This window comes from Apiospora hydei (assembly GCF_038363865.1).
Source record: "Apiospora hydei strain CBS 114990 chromosome Unknown utg000008l_segment0_segment0, whole genome shotgun sequence".
In the NCBI taxonomy this organism is placed as follows: domain Eukaryota; kingdom Fungi; phylum Ascomycota; class Sordariomycetes; order Amphisphaeriales; family Apiosporaceae; genus Apiospora; species Apiospora hydei.
The window spans coordinates 202,464-220,194 of record NW_027117367.1 but is presented as its reverse complement, the minus strand read 5'-3'; the positions used below and the strand labels follow the sequence as shown (position 1 = coordinate 220,194).

The 17,731-nt window shown below is 54.0% G+C and overlaps 4 protein-coding genes across 4 annotated transcripts; all 4 read right to left on the bottom strand.

The window, feature by feature from the left end:
- Positions 1 to 142: 142 nt before the first annotated feature.
- On the bottom strand, positions 143 to 1,153 carry PG997_010625 (uncharacterized protein; the record flags this gene model as incomplete). Its single annotated transcript, XM_066814940.1, has 1 exon — positions 143 to 1,153. One exon carries the CDS (start codon positions 1,151 to 1,153, stop codon positions 143 to 145), a length of 1,011 nt encoding a protein of 336 aa, XP_066664230.1.
- A 785-nt stretch (positions 1,154 to 1,938) lies between these two features.
- On the bottom strand, positions 1,939 to 5,493 carry PG997_010624 (uncharacterized protein; the record flags this gene model as incomplete). Its single annotated transcript, XM_066814939.1, has 4 exons — positions 1,939 to 2,596; positions 2,647 to 4,897; positions 5,028 to 5,184; positions 5,257 to 5,493. 4 exons carry the CDS (start codon positions 5,491 to 5,493, stop codon positions 1,939 to 1,941), a joined length of 3,303 nt encoding a protein of 1,100 aa, XP_066664229.1.
- Positions 5,494 to 6,424: 931 nt separating this feature from the next.
- PG997_010623 (uncharacterized protein) lies at positions 6,425 to 8,139 on the bottom strand (the record flags this gene model as incomplete). The annotated part of the gene is made up of 3 exons (XM_066814938.1): positions 6,425 to 7,456; positions 7,490 to 7,733; positions 7,820 to 8,139. The coding sequence occupies 3 exons, from the start codon at positions 8,137 to 8,139 to the stop codon at positions 6,425 to 6,427; spliced, it is 1,596 nt and encodes a 531-aa protein (XP_066664228.1).
- A 5,439-nt stretch (positions 8,140 to 13,578) lies between these two features.
- On the bottom strand, positions 13,579 to 17,624 carry PG997_010622 (uncharacterized protein; the record flags this gene model as incomplete). Its single annotated transcript, XM_066814937.1, has 9 exons — positions 13,579 to 13,603; positions 13,657 to 13,789; positions 13,863 to 14,125; positions 14,212 to 14,337; positions 14,415 to 14,667; positions 14,729 to 15,011; positions 15,078 to 16,270; positions 16,320 to 16,870; positions 17,002 to 17,624. The coding sequence occupies 9 exons, from the start codon at positions 17,622 to 17,624 to the stop codon at positions 13,579 to 13,581; spliced, it is 3,450 nt and encodes a 1,149-aa protein (XP_066664227.1).
- Positions 17,625 to 17,731: the final 107 nt, after the last annotated feature.

Genomic DNA, 17,731 nt, shown 5'->3' with positions numbered 1-17,731 from the left:
AAGCAAAACACTTAGATATGATGATATAGTTTATTCAACACAAATTTACAGCTCATCCATTTCCTATCCATTTCCATTCATCCCCCTCCCGTCTCTACCTAGTCCACCACCGTCTCAATCTCCCAATCCACATCCTCCGGCTTCACAATCTTACGCTTCGGCTCCTCCGCCGCAGCTCCCGGCCGGGGCGACGAGCCCATGGGGGCGCTGGTGGGCCCGTACCCCCAGTCCAGCTCCCGCCGCCGTAGTGTTGGTTCATATACCCCGGCGGGTACCGCGGCCGCGACGAGTCGTAACTGTGGCCACCGCCGCCAGCAGCATACGCATACTCGTCGCGCGAAGACGGGTACCGGCGACTCATGCTGGGCCTTCTTCCTAATCCTTCCCTTCCTGGGTCGATATCGTGAGGCCGCGCGTCGCGAGTGCTGTAGCTCCTCCCCAACCCCCCACTTCCCCTATCCTCGTAATCCCGTCCACGCGTACTATAACTCCGCCTAGGAATCCCAGCTTCACCCCCACCGCTACCACCACCACCACCACTACGGTACGACCCCGACCTCGAAGGCGGCCGCTCAGGCCGCTGCTCGCGGCGGTAATCGATATCCGCCGGATCGCAGTAATCGTCCGCCTCGCGACTGACGGCGAAACTCACCACGTTGCCGTCGCCGTCGTACCCGTACCGGCACCCGCGCTTGGGCGGCGGGTACTTTGCGCAGATGCGCATGTGGTCGCGGTCCTCGTGCGGGTTGCGCGGATAGCTGAACCGCTCGCCCGTGCGGGCGTCGCGGCTGTGGCACATGCCGCTCCCGCTCCCGCCGTTCACGGGCGTCGCGGAGCGCGAGATGGATTCGCGGCATTCGCGTTCGGGGGTGCGGCGGACGCTGCTGCTGCGGCTGCTATGGCCGCCGTGGCGCTTGCTGCTGGACCGGGACAATTCGGGACGAAGCGTGCTGCTGCTCGATCTGGACGGCGGTCTGGACGGCGGCTCGGGGCGCAGCGTGCTGCTGCTGCTGCTGCGGCCGCGGTCGCGGTCGCTACCGCGGGGCTCGGAGCCAGGGCAGCGGCTGTCGTGGCAGTAGTACCTGCTCCGGTGGCTGTCGAAACACAAGGCATCGCAGCCGCGTTGGCAGAATTTACAGTAAAGCATAGGCATCTTGTTTTTTTCTTGTTTTCTTTTCTTTTTGTACAAAAGAGTGTGTACACCTGTTTATTTAGGGCAAAAACGAATGTCTGAAATGAGATACAGATTCTAATTTTAGTTTCACGAGACTGACATCGATTACCCATCTATATACTCATGGAACGTCCGCTCGAATTGGGAACAGTTTCTATATAAGGGATCTCGAACCCTTTGTCCGGTCGCTCATCGGTTGGTTGGCTGTAAGGGGCTGCACCGTCAATCAGATCCTTTGTTTGACAGCAACGTCTTTTGTTTCCTCCGAGTAACATCCGCACTGATTCGTGAGGTGTCGGTTCATTGTTAGCCAGGAAAACTCGGTTCTTTGTAGTCCGTACCGAGACTTCTTACAATACGCAGGCCTCTAGGGCTTGATGAAAAGGAGGCACGATGGGCTGAACCGTAAGAGTAAGATCATGGTGGCAGGCATTAATACACTAGCGAAACCCTATGGTTTCTCGGTGGAATAAGGGCTAATAGTTATACTCTCTAACTTCATGGCCGGCACCGGCTTAACAGATGAATATTAAAGCATTTGGCGGCATAGAATCAGTATCGCCTAGTGGCTTGAGGCTGAATGACTAACCTGAACATAAATAAAGAAAAGAGGTTGGATATAACGGTGTTTGTAAATAGATACAGAGAGTGCAGATGTTCAGCTTCAAGACCAACTACAACCGTAAAAGAAAATATCGCGAGACAGCCAAGTAAAATAAATATGGAATCAGAAAACGGCAGAAAGAGAACACCTACAGTCAAAACTAAAGAATGAAAACGGTTGGAACATAAGGGAGACCTTTCAGTTCACCTTCCATCTCACTCTGTAACTTCTCATCCTCGTCCTCGTCCGAATCACCCGTGTCCTCGTAGTCCGAAGTACCTGCGGTATCCAAATCCGAGTCATGTTCAAGTTCGTTGATCGTACTCCTGGCGAGACTATCTGCCAGGTTGTTCTGGGAGTCGTCCCGACCCACCAAAGTTGCATCGTCCTCCCCCTTTTCTGGCGTTTTCGGGTTCTCGTCGTTGGCCGTTCCGCCGCCGCCGTTTGTACTCTGCTCATATGGCTTGGGACTCGGAGCACTGGTTGTTTCTTTCTCTTCTTCCCCTTCACTAGAGTCGGAGGAGCTCATGTCGTCGTCACTACTTGGGCCACCAGTCATGCGCCTCTGTGCGGCTTTTTGTTCTCGTTGACTCTTTACTTCCTTGAGCTTCATCAAACGGAGGTGACTGAAAGCGCATTTCCAACAGCCGTGCCCGTCAAAAAGAAGGGTCCGATACCCCTTCTTCACGCTCAAAGCAGCTGCTGTAATTCGGGCCTGCCAGTTTCCGTGACACATCACCACCGATGGCTGGACTGGATGGGGGTAAGCAGCTCTTCCCAGTTCTCGACAACAACGAGGTCCTCCGGCGGCATGGTTCCTATTAGTTGCGTCTCGTTTCTGCAGTCCTTCCTTTGACGAACAACGCACATTTGTAGAGACTCTTGAAATAGGATGTTGATATCCCCAAGCCACGTGCCCTGGTCGTGTGCCGTCACAATGGCTTCCATGAACACACCGTTCGGGACACAATTGTTGCCGCCAAAGTCAAACTCCCGGGACCAACCAGTGATGTTCAGGTGCAACGAAGTACTATTGAAAGCGTCTTCGAGCTTTCCCTGGAATGGGTTGTGGTTGACGACGCGCCACATGTCCATTCTAGGCTGGCGCCATTCTGTTTCCAGACCAGAAGTGAACCACCCTATAAGGCTTACACCAGGCCTGCCAACATTTCCACGTACTCGGCGCAACTCGAGTGAGGTTGTGTGGTAAGGCGACATGTTTCCCAGGGAAGCAGGGTTGATATACAAAGAGTCATCGGTTGAAACGGCAACCAGGTTATGCCAATTATGTGCAGATGGACCTGCAAAAAGGACATTTTGTATATCAACACCAGCGTCGAATGTGACTAGGAGCTTGAAAGCACAGCCACGATGCGACGTGTGCGATAGTATCTTGTTCTTCAAAAGATTGGCCACATCTCTGGAGTTCAACATCGATCCCAGTCGATGCCGATCGTACGGGAAACCATCGAGGTTGTACGTCAGGCGATTCAGATTGCAATCCAGAATGCTTGGACCTATTGTGGAGCCGGGAAGATGGTCATACATATCCCACAGTCTCGAAAGCAACCTCAAAGCCCTGCCGATAGCTTGCTTGCCAATGAGATTGAGAAGCTCGTATTTAGCAAGCTGAGCATGACGTAGGTATTCATCAATCTCTTGGTGGTTTTGTACCGGTGGTGTATCAAGAGAAGTCTGAATCTTCCATTCGTGGCCTGTTTCCAGTAGGACAAAATGAGACGTGGCCACTAATTTATGGAGACGAAGTGCTGTTTGTTCTTTTGTTGGTGAGATGGCGCCTTGTCGGGAGAAATGTCGCTTCATATACCGCTGGACTGGGCGCGGGAGGTTGGACCATAAGTGTTCGTTGTTGCTTCTGTCATATTTGACGGAGTCTTTAACATCTGCAATATAGTACTCGCCCTGCTCGCATTTGATCACGGGACCTTGAGATGGGTGGACTGTATTCAGGTCCTTTAGTTCCGATCTGGTGACGATGAAGAGTTTCCTGGGCTTGGTTCCAACCCTTCTTTCCAATAGAATCAGCATTTTGCGTGTTGGTCGATATCGCTCTGCAGATGTGCGTGTAAGCCGCCTCATTGTAGCCATGAAGAAGCGTTGTTGGTCTTCCTTTGTTTCCAGAACCTTGGCAAAATATATGCTGTCGAGGCCAAGGAGGGAAAAGTAAGTTCGGGTTGGCGAGCTGGGTGATGGAGGGGAGTTTCGCGAGGAAATTGGATTGAACAATGACTGGTTTCGCAATCCGAGGTTGAGGAATTTCTTCGACAGGCCTTTCACGTTTTCGTCATCAGCCTCATAATCGTCCAGTGCTGCAATACAGGCTTTAGTCCATGAGCCCAGTTGCTCGGGGTGTTCAGCTTGGAAGAGTTCGAAGAGTTTGGAAATGGCAAGGCGCATGAACACCACGGCGTCGTCAACTGATACATCCGCTTCATCCCGCCATCTCGCAATGATGACGCCGACAAAGATCAGAGTGAATTCCTCGCGAGTAAACCTTTCATTTCCAGATGGGGTGTTTGTGAGAGATCTCGAAGTTGTCTTCAAGGCACCATAATATCGAAGATGAGCAAGAGACAGCGACCAATGTACGCCGGATTTCTCTGCCAGCGAGAGACTGTGGGACCTCAACCCGACAGTGACACAGCCCCCTGGCTCTACAAGCTCATCGTTCTGGAAGTAGTCTTCAGCCTGGGAACCAAGGACGATAAGGTCCGGATAGAGGTGCCAGGAAACTAGGGCTACCACCACGGAACCGTCTTCGATGCTGTAACTGGACCCCGTGATGATCTTTTCCATTGTTTCCAAGGACAACTTCCAGGCTTCCGTGACGCTCGTGTAGAGATCTTGCTTGTTACGAACAGTTGTGTTGATGTGATCCAGTATGGATCTAACAGTCTTCTGTCGGCCACTGATCACAGGAGAGTCGTTTGCGGCTCGGATCCAGGACCTTGCACTGGCATCCCAACTAGCAAGCTGGTCCTGATCAAGTTCTAGCTTAGACGAGAGGGTCTCAGATAAATCAAAGTATTCAGCAGTCGCTGCCTTGGCCTGGATCCTTTTTTCCGTTCGGCGACGAGCTCCATCCAGATGGCTGTGGCCTCATCGGCGGTCCAGCATGTAGCAATGATGCAGGCAAGCAGATGGGCCGCTACCTCAAGTCAGTTTCTATCCGCCATGAAGGTGTATCGGTCATGGGCAATTGCGGATTCGGCTGACAGTGTAACATACCGATAGCAGCGGAACCAGAAGTAGCAGCAGCCCAGATTGATGTCCCATCGACTCCGACATAGTCCTTGAATGGGCCATCCGCATCTGTGCCCTTCGGGTTGACAACGGGCGACTGCGCGATCTCTGATGCTCGTGTCCCATAGGCTTTGATCAGATTCTGCCAAGGCCTAATCAGCAACGAATCCTGAAGGGAATCGAACTCTGTAGATGATAGCCGTTTGGGTCATACCGGTGTTTCTGGGAGGATGCTTCGAAAGAGTGACCCGAGGCGCCGTGCCGTGACGTGGGCCGGTCCATCTTCAGCGACGTTGCGCTTGCTTTTTGCCAGAGCAGATCCGAGAAGCTTGTACTCGGGAGGGGCCTCAATACGGATGAGAGACATGTCAAAGTTGGCATTGGCAAGGGCAAGGGTGGTCTCCTGCGTGGCGGAGGCGATGGAGGCCGTGACCTTCCCAATCGCGTCCATCTTGAAGGTAATGGCAACCGGGATTGTAATTGGTGAGATCTGCTGTAGTTGGAGGACAGCAACCTAAGAGGCAATTGTGACAGTGAAAAGAGTCTCAGTCTCAATATGCATCGCAAAGTGACCGCAGGTAAGGTGTCAATTGCGTAGGAAACACAGCAGGACGACAGTGTCAACGAAGAAAGGAAACTGCAATTCTGATGGATGTCTGAGAAGAGAAGGGGGAGGCCACCAAGAATGCCCAGACCCCCCATCTTCACGCCTGAGGATTTGGGGGCGGTGCAATGCTGCATCTGCATCTCGCGCGTCTCGCTGTGACTGGTCGGTCCAGCTTGCATGATGATCATGGAGGGTGGTAGGCAGCAGCAGGATCAGCAACGAGGCTCTCGGCAAAGGGACCTTCGAAAGCTGATAGGAATAATGCAACCATCCTCAGAAGAGTTTGGAGGCAATGGTAAAGAAGCTGCATCGGTAATCGAGCATGAACCAGATTGATCGACACTGTAGTATAAGGTCAACTGGGAACATTTTGTTGATTTTGACCGATGAAACAGGTAGGCACAATCAATGTAGCCGGCAGATGCTACGTGGGAGTGCTCAGGCAGTGCTTCCGAGTAAGCAGCCACAGCACCTACTCCAAATTGAGCAATCTAGGACCGCTTCAGTAAATACTTCCATTCGTTTATGCGCAGGCTTGCCGAAGGAGAAACGAAAGTCACAAGATGCCACAGGCGAAAAGATGGGAACCAGATATCATGTTGTTTAGAAAGTCTTCATTCATGTCACATTGTTTGTTTTACAGCTCAAGTACGCCAAACCGTCTGGCGGAGATGCAACAACCGGACGCCCGCTACCCATGCCCTTTTTGTTTCCACCCGGAAACCCCATGAATGGACAGTTTTTTTAAAAATGACACACTTCTTCCTTGCCATGCCTAGTAGCGAAACCTGAGTCTCTTGCTGCCGTTGACATCCCTGGTAGTCTTGCTACCCCTCTTGCGTTTGGTCGCCACCGATAATACATACGTCTGGTTGGAATCCTGGGGATATTCCCTAGGGACGCTTGCTGATGATCCGAGTTCGGTTTTGTTCGAGGCTGGCTCGAGAGAGACTATAGTCGCCTCTCTTGCCTGCTTCTCCATGTTCCGTTGCTCGACTTGGATTGCCCACATGAGGGTGAGCAATACCTCGCGCGACGGTAAGCTGGCGCCGTCTGGCCACAATAGCGGGCCGCGGCTCTGTCGGTCTCCCTTGATACCCGGGGACCCGTCGGCCAGCCCCGAAACAACTCGGTCATCGCGTCCCTCAGATACCAACCGCAAGACCTCCATCGTCGCATCCAAAAGAGGACGCGCCAGTATGGGGCTGCTGGTTAAAAGCTTCTGAAGAGATTTGATTCTCAAAGTCGTCGGGGCCGAACGAGGGCTCGTGCTCGTGGGAGACCGAAGAGACGTGGTGTCCGCCGATCGCGCCTGAAGCTGCGCCGCTGACATCGTCACTAAGGAATTGGGTAAAGTCGATCTCCTGTAGCTCGGAGGTAGCGTCACCATCCATATGATGGTACTCAAAATTGAGGGGGTCGCTTGAAGGGCTAAATTGTGCTTCAGTGCTCCAGCTATTAAGGTCAAAGGCCGTCGCAGAGCTGAAAGCATCGCCGAAGAGGCCGTCAAAAGTAGGTTGAGCTGAAGGTAGAGCGCCAGCGCCGGATGCGACCTCTGACGCGCCGCCATCCACACTTGCGGCACCTCCACCGACTGACACTGCAGGTCGCACAACATCGCTGCTGGATGTTGTGTCATATCGGTGGAAGTGGCCGCAGACGAAGAAGACGTCGCGGGCGCATCCTTGGCGGACGAGGCTTCTACTACCTCGGCGTCGGGGACGGGCGTGAGCTCCGGGGAGATGGAGGCCGGGTCGATGGTGTCCTCGTGGTTGGGAACGAGGATGAAGTCGTTCATGGTGCCCGACTTGGTCTCGGGGCGGTCTCGGGGCCGCCAAACAGAGGCGTGGACAGAGTCAGGGGGCTTGGGTGGCACGAGGCCATGGGAGAGGAGCCGCGTCGGAACTTGTTGAGCTCGTCCATCAACATCATGTTTTGTTTCCGTTGGTCGTTGAGGAGCTTCTCGAGCTCTGTGTTGCGCTTCTCCAAAGCCTCGACCTCCTGTCGCTTGCGTTCGCGCGAGGACTGCGCGGCGCGACGATTCCGGAGGACGCGCTCGACTCTGCGCTGCTCCTTCTCGTCTTCTGTCTTGGCACGTTTCCTGGTTTGGGGGTTAGTCGCCGTTTCATGGTGTGATGCGACGCAAGGTGGTTCGTCATCAGCAGCTTACCTGGGAGGGAGGTTTGTCTTGGGCTCGGGCAGGACTTGACCCCACGACTTGCGCTTCTTGGTCGGCTTCTTATCACCCGACTCGGGCGCTGGCGTCTCGTCGTCGGGGTGTGGGGAGTCGTCCTTGGAGTCGGCAATGGACTGCGGAGTCATGACGGATTCCGTGGGATCGGAAGTGTGGTCGCCAGCCTCGTCGTTGAAGAGCGGGTAGAGTTCGCCGCCGGGCGTGGACATGAATGACTCGGCAGGCGAGTTCTCGAACTTGACCTGAGGCACCGAGGCGGCCTCGGTGGTGGCGGTTTGGTTCTCCCACGATTCCATCTTGGATGGTGATGTGTGTGTGGTTTGGTGGAGGACTTGAGAGTTGTGTAGTAGTGCTTGCGTAGATCGAATCGACGACAAGCAGCACTAAACTAGACTACTGCGGGATTGAAGCAGGACGAGGCTGCTGGAAAGTGGTTCGCAGGAGAGGAGTGGGTAATGCTGGGTAGAGAGGTGCCTTCCTAGATCCTCAATACAAATACAGCTGTAGGAGTCTACCTATGACGACGCATGGTCCTCCATGAGTCAAGGCTAAGGCTGTGAGTCAAGGGTTGCGTAGGACCTCGAGGCAGCAGGATTGATTAGTGTGGAAAGGGCAATAGGAGAAGAGGACAGCGTGTTCGTTGGGGGTGATTGCAATGGTGCATAGAGCCAATTTCGCCTCGGAGGGTGGAGGGAACAGCTCTCTTTATCTTGAGGACACGTTTGTCTCCCGAGTAAGCCAAAGTGGGTGCCTGAGGCCGCCACTTTCTGTACCTTGAGTGCCTTCCGTACCCCTGGTTTCCAAAGGAGGATCATTGTGGGGGACGTGCACTGCCGAGTGGGGACTTGACTTTGGTACTTCGCTACATCCACAGCAGCTATTTCGGACCATGGCCCCATCCAGAAGGCGCGGAGGAATAGGGATGCTTCCATACCGCAATTGCCCATACGCCAATACCTCAGGGGGCCGGCTGATTCTGAGTCTGATTCTGATTCTGATTCTGATTTGTGAATGGACTGCCTGCTGCACAACTAATTTAGCCCCCTCCAAGACGTGCCAAGATGATGCAGCGGACAGACGTCTGGGTCTCACTCTCGGTCGGCACTGTACAGTAAGAGACAGCCTGCCTCTGGCATCTGGCACTCTCTTTGGTGCTGACCTGCCCCCTAAAGACATCTGCTGCTATCTGATTTCTACGGTCACAGCACTGGGTAATAGTAATCTTGATGCTCACCCCAGAGGCAGAGGGCCAGAGGGAGAATGATTCAGTTTCATTTCACAGTCTCCAAGTCCCCAAGAACTATCGCTTTTGGTCGGTGCCCTTGGGTGCCGTGCGTCGAGGCGTTTTCTTTTTTCCCCAACTCCTGACATGCCAGCCAGCCATGGCAATGTTGGATTGAATCAGGAGCAGGTTTCGCTGTACAATCGAGAAAGAGAGCCCACTCCAGGTGTGAGTTGTCAGCAAGCCAGCGGCGCCATGGTCCCCACTCCATTGGCTGGCTGGCATCGCTGGCTGGCTTTGGGCGGAGTTATGTACGTCGTAATACACTGACCACTGACTGTGCTGCTGCTTGCTGGGTGCAGGTGTTTTAGTTGGTGCACCACACACACAGGCCAGGCTTTGCACACTGTACAGATTCTAGGCTTGTGCTGAGAGTCGCCAATCGCCCCCCTGGCCACCCCTGCTCGCTCACCCCCTTTGCCAATCCTTCCACCACCTTCGATCTGCACTGGAGCAAGTCCCTGAGCATTGAGCACCGGATGGTACGACTAAACTTAGAAACCACGAAGTGATTGACGTCGGCCTGTCAGCAATTGACGGCGGCGTATCTTGTCTGCCTGCGCCGCCCATTACGGAGAGACTTTCTAATTCTTCACGAGATTTGCATTAGCATTAGCATTTTTCATTATGTTGGTAGCCTAGCTGATGCCATCATCTTGCGCAGTTTCGGAATAATTAGCAGGCAGCAAACGAAGGTTTGCTGACTCGGCTGCTTGTCTCGCAGGTCTCGCAGGTCTCGCAGGTCTCGCTTCCGGCGGATCCCAGAGCTACCAGAGGTTGCGCAAACCCCAAATTGCTGGCGGACAGAATGTTTCATCGACACCCCGAGCCCAGACTCTCTCACTCTCTCCCCAGCCGCCTCCAAGCCTGCCACTGATCCCCCAAGTGTGTTTTTGATCTATCGATCCAATTAGGGGTCTGGCAAAAAATCATCAATCAATCAATCAAATCTAGGAGTACCTGCTCGGAACAACCCAATAGTGTGCATGAACCCCCAAACACTTGCCGAGTCAGCCCAGTCTGTCCGTCGGTCGACTGCTCGTAAGTTAACGAGGTGGCGATGGCTGCATTTGGACGGAACACTGAAACGCGGCCGAGCCTGGCAAAGCCTGGGGGGCTAAGACGGTCCAGTCAAGTCCATTAGAGAGAAAGAGGCACAGTGTAACGGCGGCGGCAGGGGAGGCTTTCGCCAGCGCCGGAACGAAGTAGTAATCCGGTCGGGTTGCTTGCTCCACAGCTACTGCTTAGCCACAAATCAAATGCGCACATTGGCGGCACACAAGGGAGACAGGGAGACTCAGCTGCCGTATTGGGGGTGTGATGGGTGCCATTTGCGTACCGACATTGCTGATTGCGTGCTTTTGTAACCGCCTCAAAACCACTCGGGACCCGAACGGAGGCTTGTTGCCTATTCTGCTCTTTCTGCCGCTCTACTGGGTGTGAGGCGCCGGGTTATTGAAGTTTTGAAATTGTCCCCTATCTCGTCACGGACTCTGTAACGGGTTCTAGAATGACCTACGCGAAAAAGTCTACGGATGGGCGATCCGGAAGAGGAGCCCGTCGGACGGTCTTCTACTACCAAGTAGTGCGGGTAGCTCCTCCGACTCGTAGTGGGCAGAGCGAGCAATTAGCGGTTCGTCCGAATCCGCATTTCAGCTCGTGTGCCTGGGGCGCTGCAGCTAATGTAGCAAAGTCCCGATTTCCTGTCGGGTCGTCGGACGGTGTCTGTCGATGCTCGTCACTGTCTGGGATGCGCTCTCGAAGGATTTATGCAAATGACGATGATTGATTACCTGCTTCCCATCTCACGATGTGCAGCTCTTCCGACGTTGGAAGATATTTTTGTACGGCTGCATAGGGTTCGTGCCGCTCTGCTGCGGCCATGGATCCATGCTGCCATGCACCAACGGCACCAGATGTTGCTCAGCCCTCCCAACTCCCAACAGCCGCCGCCAACCCGCATTTTGGCGCATCATCTCAGCTGTGCCGCTTAGTAGGTGACTCGATCGTCACGATCTTCCCCCAAATATGGCACCAAGGAGCGGCAGAGAAAGCAGGCAGGCAGGCGTGCCTGGGCCATATGTTGGCCTCCATCGTGGTAGAGCCAACGACTCCGATGCCTATCAAATTGCGTAATTGCCATCATATGAAGTCATTCTTCCCCAGAGGCGATCGCCAGGAGGTAAATTTGGCGGTGACATGCGGTGCGTAATGGGCAGTTTGAGACGAGACGACCAGACTATTTTCGACTCCTTTGCCACTGCGGACCATGACGAGAATGATGAATTGATATCAATGGATATTAACGAATCTGGGCCTCGTCCCGGCTCAATTGATGGCTGCTAGCTGGGGAGGAATGGTATCGACGGAACCTCACTACGTCTAAACGGCTCGGCGGCTCGATTCGTGCGCACACCCGCCGCCGCGCCCATTGATGGTGTGCTTGCTCTCGCTTGTTCCCTCCCCGCAATCCTCGGCGGCGCAACCCCCATCTCGCTTCTTTTTGGCAGTTTGCTCGTTTCGGCAGTAGTACCACCGCCAATTACCTTTCTGTCTGCCTCATGTCAGCTGAAGTCAGCGTGCTTAGTGCTTAATGCGATTGATTTTGCCCTTTCTCTACGGGGTATGATGGGCGAATTCCTATTGGCGCAACAAAAATCCCGTATTGGGTATTTTCCTTATCAGCTTTCCTTCTTATTAACTTTGCGATCCTGTCGCAGCCAGAGTAATGTATTAGCCCTTGGACGATTCACCTTGATGGGTCTGACAAAACCCTTGAGCCCTTTGTTTCAGGGGCCATCGGGGGGGCGCGAGCAGGCTTGCAGGGAAGGGCGTTCGGGAATCTTGCGCAATACGACGCCCGAAAGAAGATTGATTGAATCAATTCCCATCCCAATCACCTCGTTACGACGCATAAACGTTTTGCTCTCTCTCTCTCTCTCTTTGATTCTCCCGCGACGATCTTGGCACGTGCAAGAAACCAACCAATCTCCAGGCCAGAGCTTCCCTTTCCCAGGATGCCCGCCAGCCCGCCGCCCAAGAAGACGCCCAACCAGAATTCGGCACCAGCCAGCCACTGAGCTTCCGGGCTACTGGAGGGCGGGGGCAAAGGGGAGCCTGGCCAAGTTTTGCCAAGCCTAGCCCCAAGACGACCAATTCAGGGGTAAAGACTGACGACGCTTTATCTATTGAGCCTCACTGAATGAATGCTAAGATATTGAAAAATGCTAATCAGTCCATGCCAAGCCGTATTGCATCGTCCCTGTACCTGGGGCGAATAAAGTTCGTGTCATCGTAACTGCAAGTAACCATCTTCCCAGATCACTTTTGTCTCTCGTATCGCCATCGCACGACCAGATACGATGCACGTCAGCTTAGAAGTTGGTTGTCGTACAGTCGTACACGTCCCGACGTACGTTCCTTACTCCTTACTCAGCGGGTTCTTCATCTGTTGGGGTGCGTTCGACACCGACACCGACACCGACACCGACACATCGCATCCCCACCAGATTGCCAGTCAAAGAGTGCCCATCTTTGCCCATCCCCAGTCCACTTACTGATTGTAACGTAGCCATGCCAGCAGCACGGCCAGCAATGCTTTGCCTTTGCTTGCTGCGAGTTGTTTGCGTGCTGGAATTCCCCCCGGGGGAGCGCAAACTCGCGCACTGTGCCGCTGTGATCTGTAGTTCGCCAATCGTCCTTTGTTTCGTTTCCAATGGGCGGTTCTCTTTGGGACAAAAGACCCTCATCCCGTTACGGCTGCTACGCTACCAGGTTACCTCATCAGTGACCACCCCGCCAGCCCGCAACGCAACCTGGCTGGCAACACACCCGCACAGGTAGACAGATGGGGCCTGAAACAACAAAGCAACTCTCGTCTCCTCCGGTTCTTCTAGAACGGCTTCCCGCAACGAATCACGTTTCTCTCTCTGCTCACCTCCTGTCGTCGTCTTCTCAGGCCATTCCAGAAACCGTTCGATCGATCTCCCATCTGCCTCCACTCATGCAAGAACAGCATTGCGTGCCTGTGGGCATTGCAATTGCCGTGCAGCACCCGGATTGGGGCCGGGAATTCCGTGGGTGGTGAAGTGAAGAGGGGAGTGTCAGCTCGCTTATCGCTCGTTATCTTATCGCTCTTATCCCCCTCTCTATCCGTGAGGTTTGGTAGAATTGAACGACCGCGCATTTTTTTTGTAGCGATGCAAGGACAGCTGAGAAGCCAACGTTATTATCAAGAGAGAGGCATGTGCTTCTGAACTAATAGGTCCGGGGCAATATGTCCCGTGAAGATGCGCGCATATGCCAGGACCCTTTTCGTTGTGCTTCCATCTTTCAACGCAATTGTCGGCCAAGCGAGGGCTGCTGACGAAGAAAGTGCTTGATGTACGCGCCCAAATGTTTAGCTATCACCCCGCCTCGAGGTCGCGGCCTCTTCGTCTGCACCAACTGGTCGCTAAAGCATCAGTTGTTGGAACTTGCTGTCCCCGGAGCAGTACGATTCTCACCAGATTCCTGTGTTGTGGCTACGTACAGCCTGAAATCATCCGACAGCTCGACCACGTCTTCCAGATCAAGGACGTCGACAAACGGCTTTGCTTGTTCTCCATCCTCTCCCTCGTCACCCCAATCGGCCGGCTTGGCCACGGCCGCGGCGCTTTCTAGGACTATCATGACCTCTTCGTTAGCAATCGCCGTCGCTTAGCTGGCGGGTCATTCTTGGCAATGTGAGAAACTCACTTCTTCGCATCTCGCTACCTGTCCACTTCCTATTCTTCATCTTGGGACTTGAGATGAACTCGCGCGCGGTATAAGAAAAGCCGATGCCGAGAGCCTCGAACTTGGCGAGCAGGTTATTCCAGACATGTTTGCTCTCGTCCTCGGAGAAGAGAGGGTAAAAACCTGTGCGTGGGTTCTTGAGATGACATCCTCGCCGAAGGTGCCGACTCGCCGTGTCTCCAGTATTATCAAGCTTTGATTCGTATCCAGTGCATGGTTGAACGCTGCAGGTAAGTTAGTATGACCCAGGGATTCTATACTCGATGGCGCAAACTTGCCTCCTCTCAGACTCTCTGGATGGTAATCGTACCGCGGGGGCTTTGGTTCGTACAGCAGGTCGGCGTCCGTGATGTGGATGATGAGCCCCCAGGCGTTCGCCAGCCGGAAGAGCTCCGTCATGTCCGCTCCAGGCTTTTCTGAATCGCCGGTCTTGTTCCTGAAGGACAGGGTCATCAGCGGCTCCTTGATATGAGCCGCCATGCTTTTTGTACCAAAGCTTTTCTTTAGCGCTACTGTCCCACCTCGTTGTCCATTCCCGATGTTAACTCACCAGCTGTAAGGGTTTTGCCCGAGCCTGAGGGCCCATGGAGAAGAAGGGCGAGGCCAATCCTCTTTCCTTTGGGTGCAGATATGTTGGCCTTCTTCGCACGGCTATGGGCCTCGAACAGGCGCATGATGCGGTGCTTTTGGCGCGAGTCCATGACGAGTGTATTCACGAGCGATCTGTCCCACTTTGGTGTTGCGAGATGCTCAACATAGAGCTCCACTGAAGTACGAGTCAATACATATGTTCCTGCGTCGACACTTGGGAAATTCAGGAGACGTACCCCATTCTTGTGAGTTTAGATCAAAGCCTCGGATCGTCGAAGGGCAAAGGAAATATTGATGGTCCGTCAGTTCCTCCTTGGACTTCGGATCGGATACGTAATCCGCAAACTCGGGCTTCCGTGGTCGGTTGTCCTCCGTCTTGGCGACCTCGCAAAACGGACATGAACAGCCCGGAGCCCAGTTAGCCAAGTCCTTGCGCTCGTCTGGAAATAGCAGCTGTGCTCCTTCGAGATTCTGTTGCTTCAGGGCTTCCCGGCAATCTACCATGACGAGGGAATCGACCTAACACGACGTTAGTTGGTCTGGCTTGACAGGTAGGTACACTGAAGGAACTACTAGTGGTCATACAGCTCTCCGAGGCACCCCGGCAGACTCGGCGGTGTACTGCCGGCACTGGATTTGTCGGACCAAGTTCCAGTACGTCTTCCCTTGTCGTATGCGGTCTATATCACCTTGAGGAAAGTCGCCGCCGTTCAGCGATGCGGTCCCCGCCACGCGCCAGGAAATTTCTCTTTGTCCCGAAAATGGCCTATAGTAAGTGTAGTACTCGGCTTTGCCTAGAAGCTGGCCATCGTACTCTAGGCTCCAAAGCCTGACCTCGGCCTGCCCGGCTCTGTCGCCGTACATGAAATCCTGGATAACGAACGGTCCTTGGCTGGTAATGGGTTTTAATTTGTAGCTTGGGCTATCCGGTCGAACTGACCGCTGCGGCGGGAGGATGGGGAGATTGCCGTTCCAGACGACGGTCGTTCCGGGCTTGTGAGAAACCCAAGCCATGTCGAACGTGAACAACCCTTTCTTGTTTCGATCCAATTCCTCACGAACCCTTGGCATGATTTGGGTGTCCAGAAACTGGGTCAAGAGTTGGGTATGCTCAATGATGTAAACCTTGGTGCGGCATCTCAGGTCATTACCGGGAGGCGCACTGTCCTCGGCGTACTTCTTCAGATCCTCGTAATGGTGCACCAATTCCGCATAGGGCCAGGTGAACGTGGGAGAAGATGCTGCCAAGTCCGAGTCCGGGTAGTACCGGATAACAGAACGAAGGGCGCAGACGAGAGCTCGCGAGTGGATGATAAGGTCTGGTTTCCCAATCGAACTGAACTCTGCGCCTTGGTCGGCTTGAGGACCGAAAACCGAAGTCCTTTTGGTGCTGAAGACTTCAATATCGAGGTGATCTCTCGTAACCACATTCCAATCAGGAGGGGCTAATTGCCGTACAGAGCTGCCACGAGAGGCCGCTGCTGATCGCGGACTTGGACGTTGGTTCGGATCTGGTCTGGTACCTAAGGCTATACTTGGTGGTTCTGGGCTGGATCTTGGACTTGGACTGACTGCACGTTCGCGTGGCGGTATTCGTGTCTCGGCATCATCAGCTAACTCAACCGAAGTTGCTCCGAGGCGGTCTTTCATGTCGTCAATAGTATCCAAGAGTGGAATAACGTGTCCACCGCCGAGGACGTCAGTGGCAACCAGATGGCCGTATACCAGGCCAGACTTGGTGTTTATAACCCAGGATCCGGAGTCGCCGTGGGTGATCACTGCTGTCATTAGAATTCGCCCAGCCGTTCATTGAGAACACGTTCTTACCGTGCGGATCGTACATCTTGATCATGTACGTATCAATAAAGGTTCGTCCTGGGCTCAGCAGTAATCTCAACGGCACGAAGGATATGGTTCCATCCTTCGGTCCTTCGGAGCTCATGAGGGTTACCGGAGAATCCTCGTGGCTCTCGAGTCTTCGGCTTGAAGGCATCATCAACGAGCTCACCCCACGAAGACCCGTCGTCTTCGGTACATTGTAAACACCGGAATTTCGTGCCAAATCCCCAATATCAACCAAGGCCCAGTCGTAGTAAGCGGTGGTATCGGGTCCCGGGATCGCTTTGAGGGCAGTCAACATCACCGAGTTCGACTCCCAGGGATTCTCCCGCCTCTGGCTTCGCAGTAGCATGAGATCCTTACTAGGAGTACTTGGGGCTGCTTCCGGGACGTTGGTTCCCTGGTCCCGAGAGTCCGAGGCCATTTCCGACTCGGAATCATCTTGCTGTTCGTCTTCCACCTTGACAGGCGGCACTGGGTTCTCAAGTTCCTCGATGGCATGGCCCACAGTCATTCCAGAAAGCTTAGGGCCCCTGTTCCTAGTGATCTGCAGTATGCCACCGAGTGTAACCTGGCGTGTCGCTGATGTATCGGGATGAAGAACCACATCGGCGCACCACAGAAGCCATCTTCGCGTCGAGATCCATGCATTTGCCGAGGTTCTATATACCTAGCGGGCAGCTGAGCGACAGTACGAGCCACTGGTATCGGCGGATCGACAACAAGCACTTCGATGGCATGCTCGGGGGCTCCTTGGGGTTTGCATAGTTCGAGGGCCAACGACGAAGAGAAGAACTTTTTGGCACGACGCCTCACCCGCTGTTCGCAGAAGACGACCATGTACATCTTGGCATCGGCCTCGCTCTGGCCCAGCATGACCAGCCTGATCGCGGTCGGATTATGTCGTGGCCTCTTGATTGTCCATTTGAGTAGATGGTCAATCAGCGGAGGTTCTATGCGCTTGAGCACATCATTGAATCGCCGCACGCGAACTTCATCCGGCTTCTTGTTTATCATAAGAAGTCCCCCGGGCACAGGGAAAGGAGGCGCCGTCCCGATGAAAGGGGTGGGTGCATGTGGGGCGGTGGCTCTGTATGGAGAGAGCGATCCGTTGTTGGGATCGAGTATTGGTAGCTCTCTGGACCGACTGGGGATCAAGGGCGTTGACCAACTTGATGGTAAACCTCCTGGCCGAGAGGGCTTCAGGTAAGTCCTAATATCCGGCTCCAAAGACCTGTGCCGGGAAGCTAACGCCGGTGTAGCACCAGTATCGCTTGTCGGAGAATCGCTCATGCTTGACGTGTTTATGGGCGACATTTCGGAAAAGAGACCGAGGCGAGATTATTCGTATACAATCGCTACGCACGTCATTGCGAGGTGCAAAGAGTCGACGTGGTGAA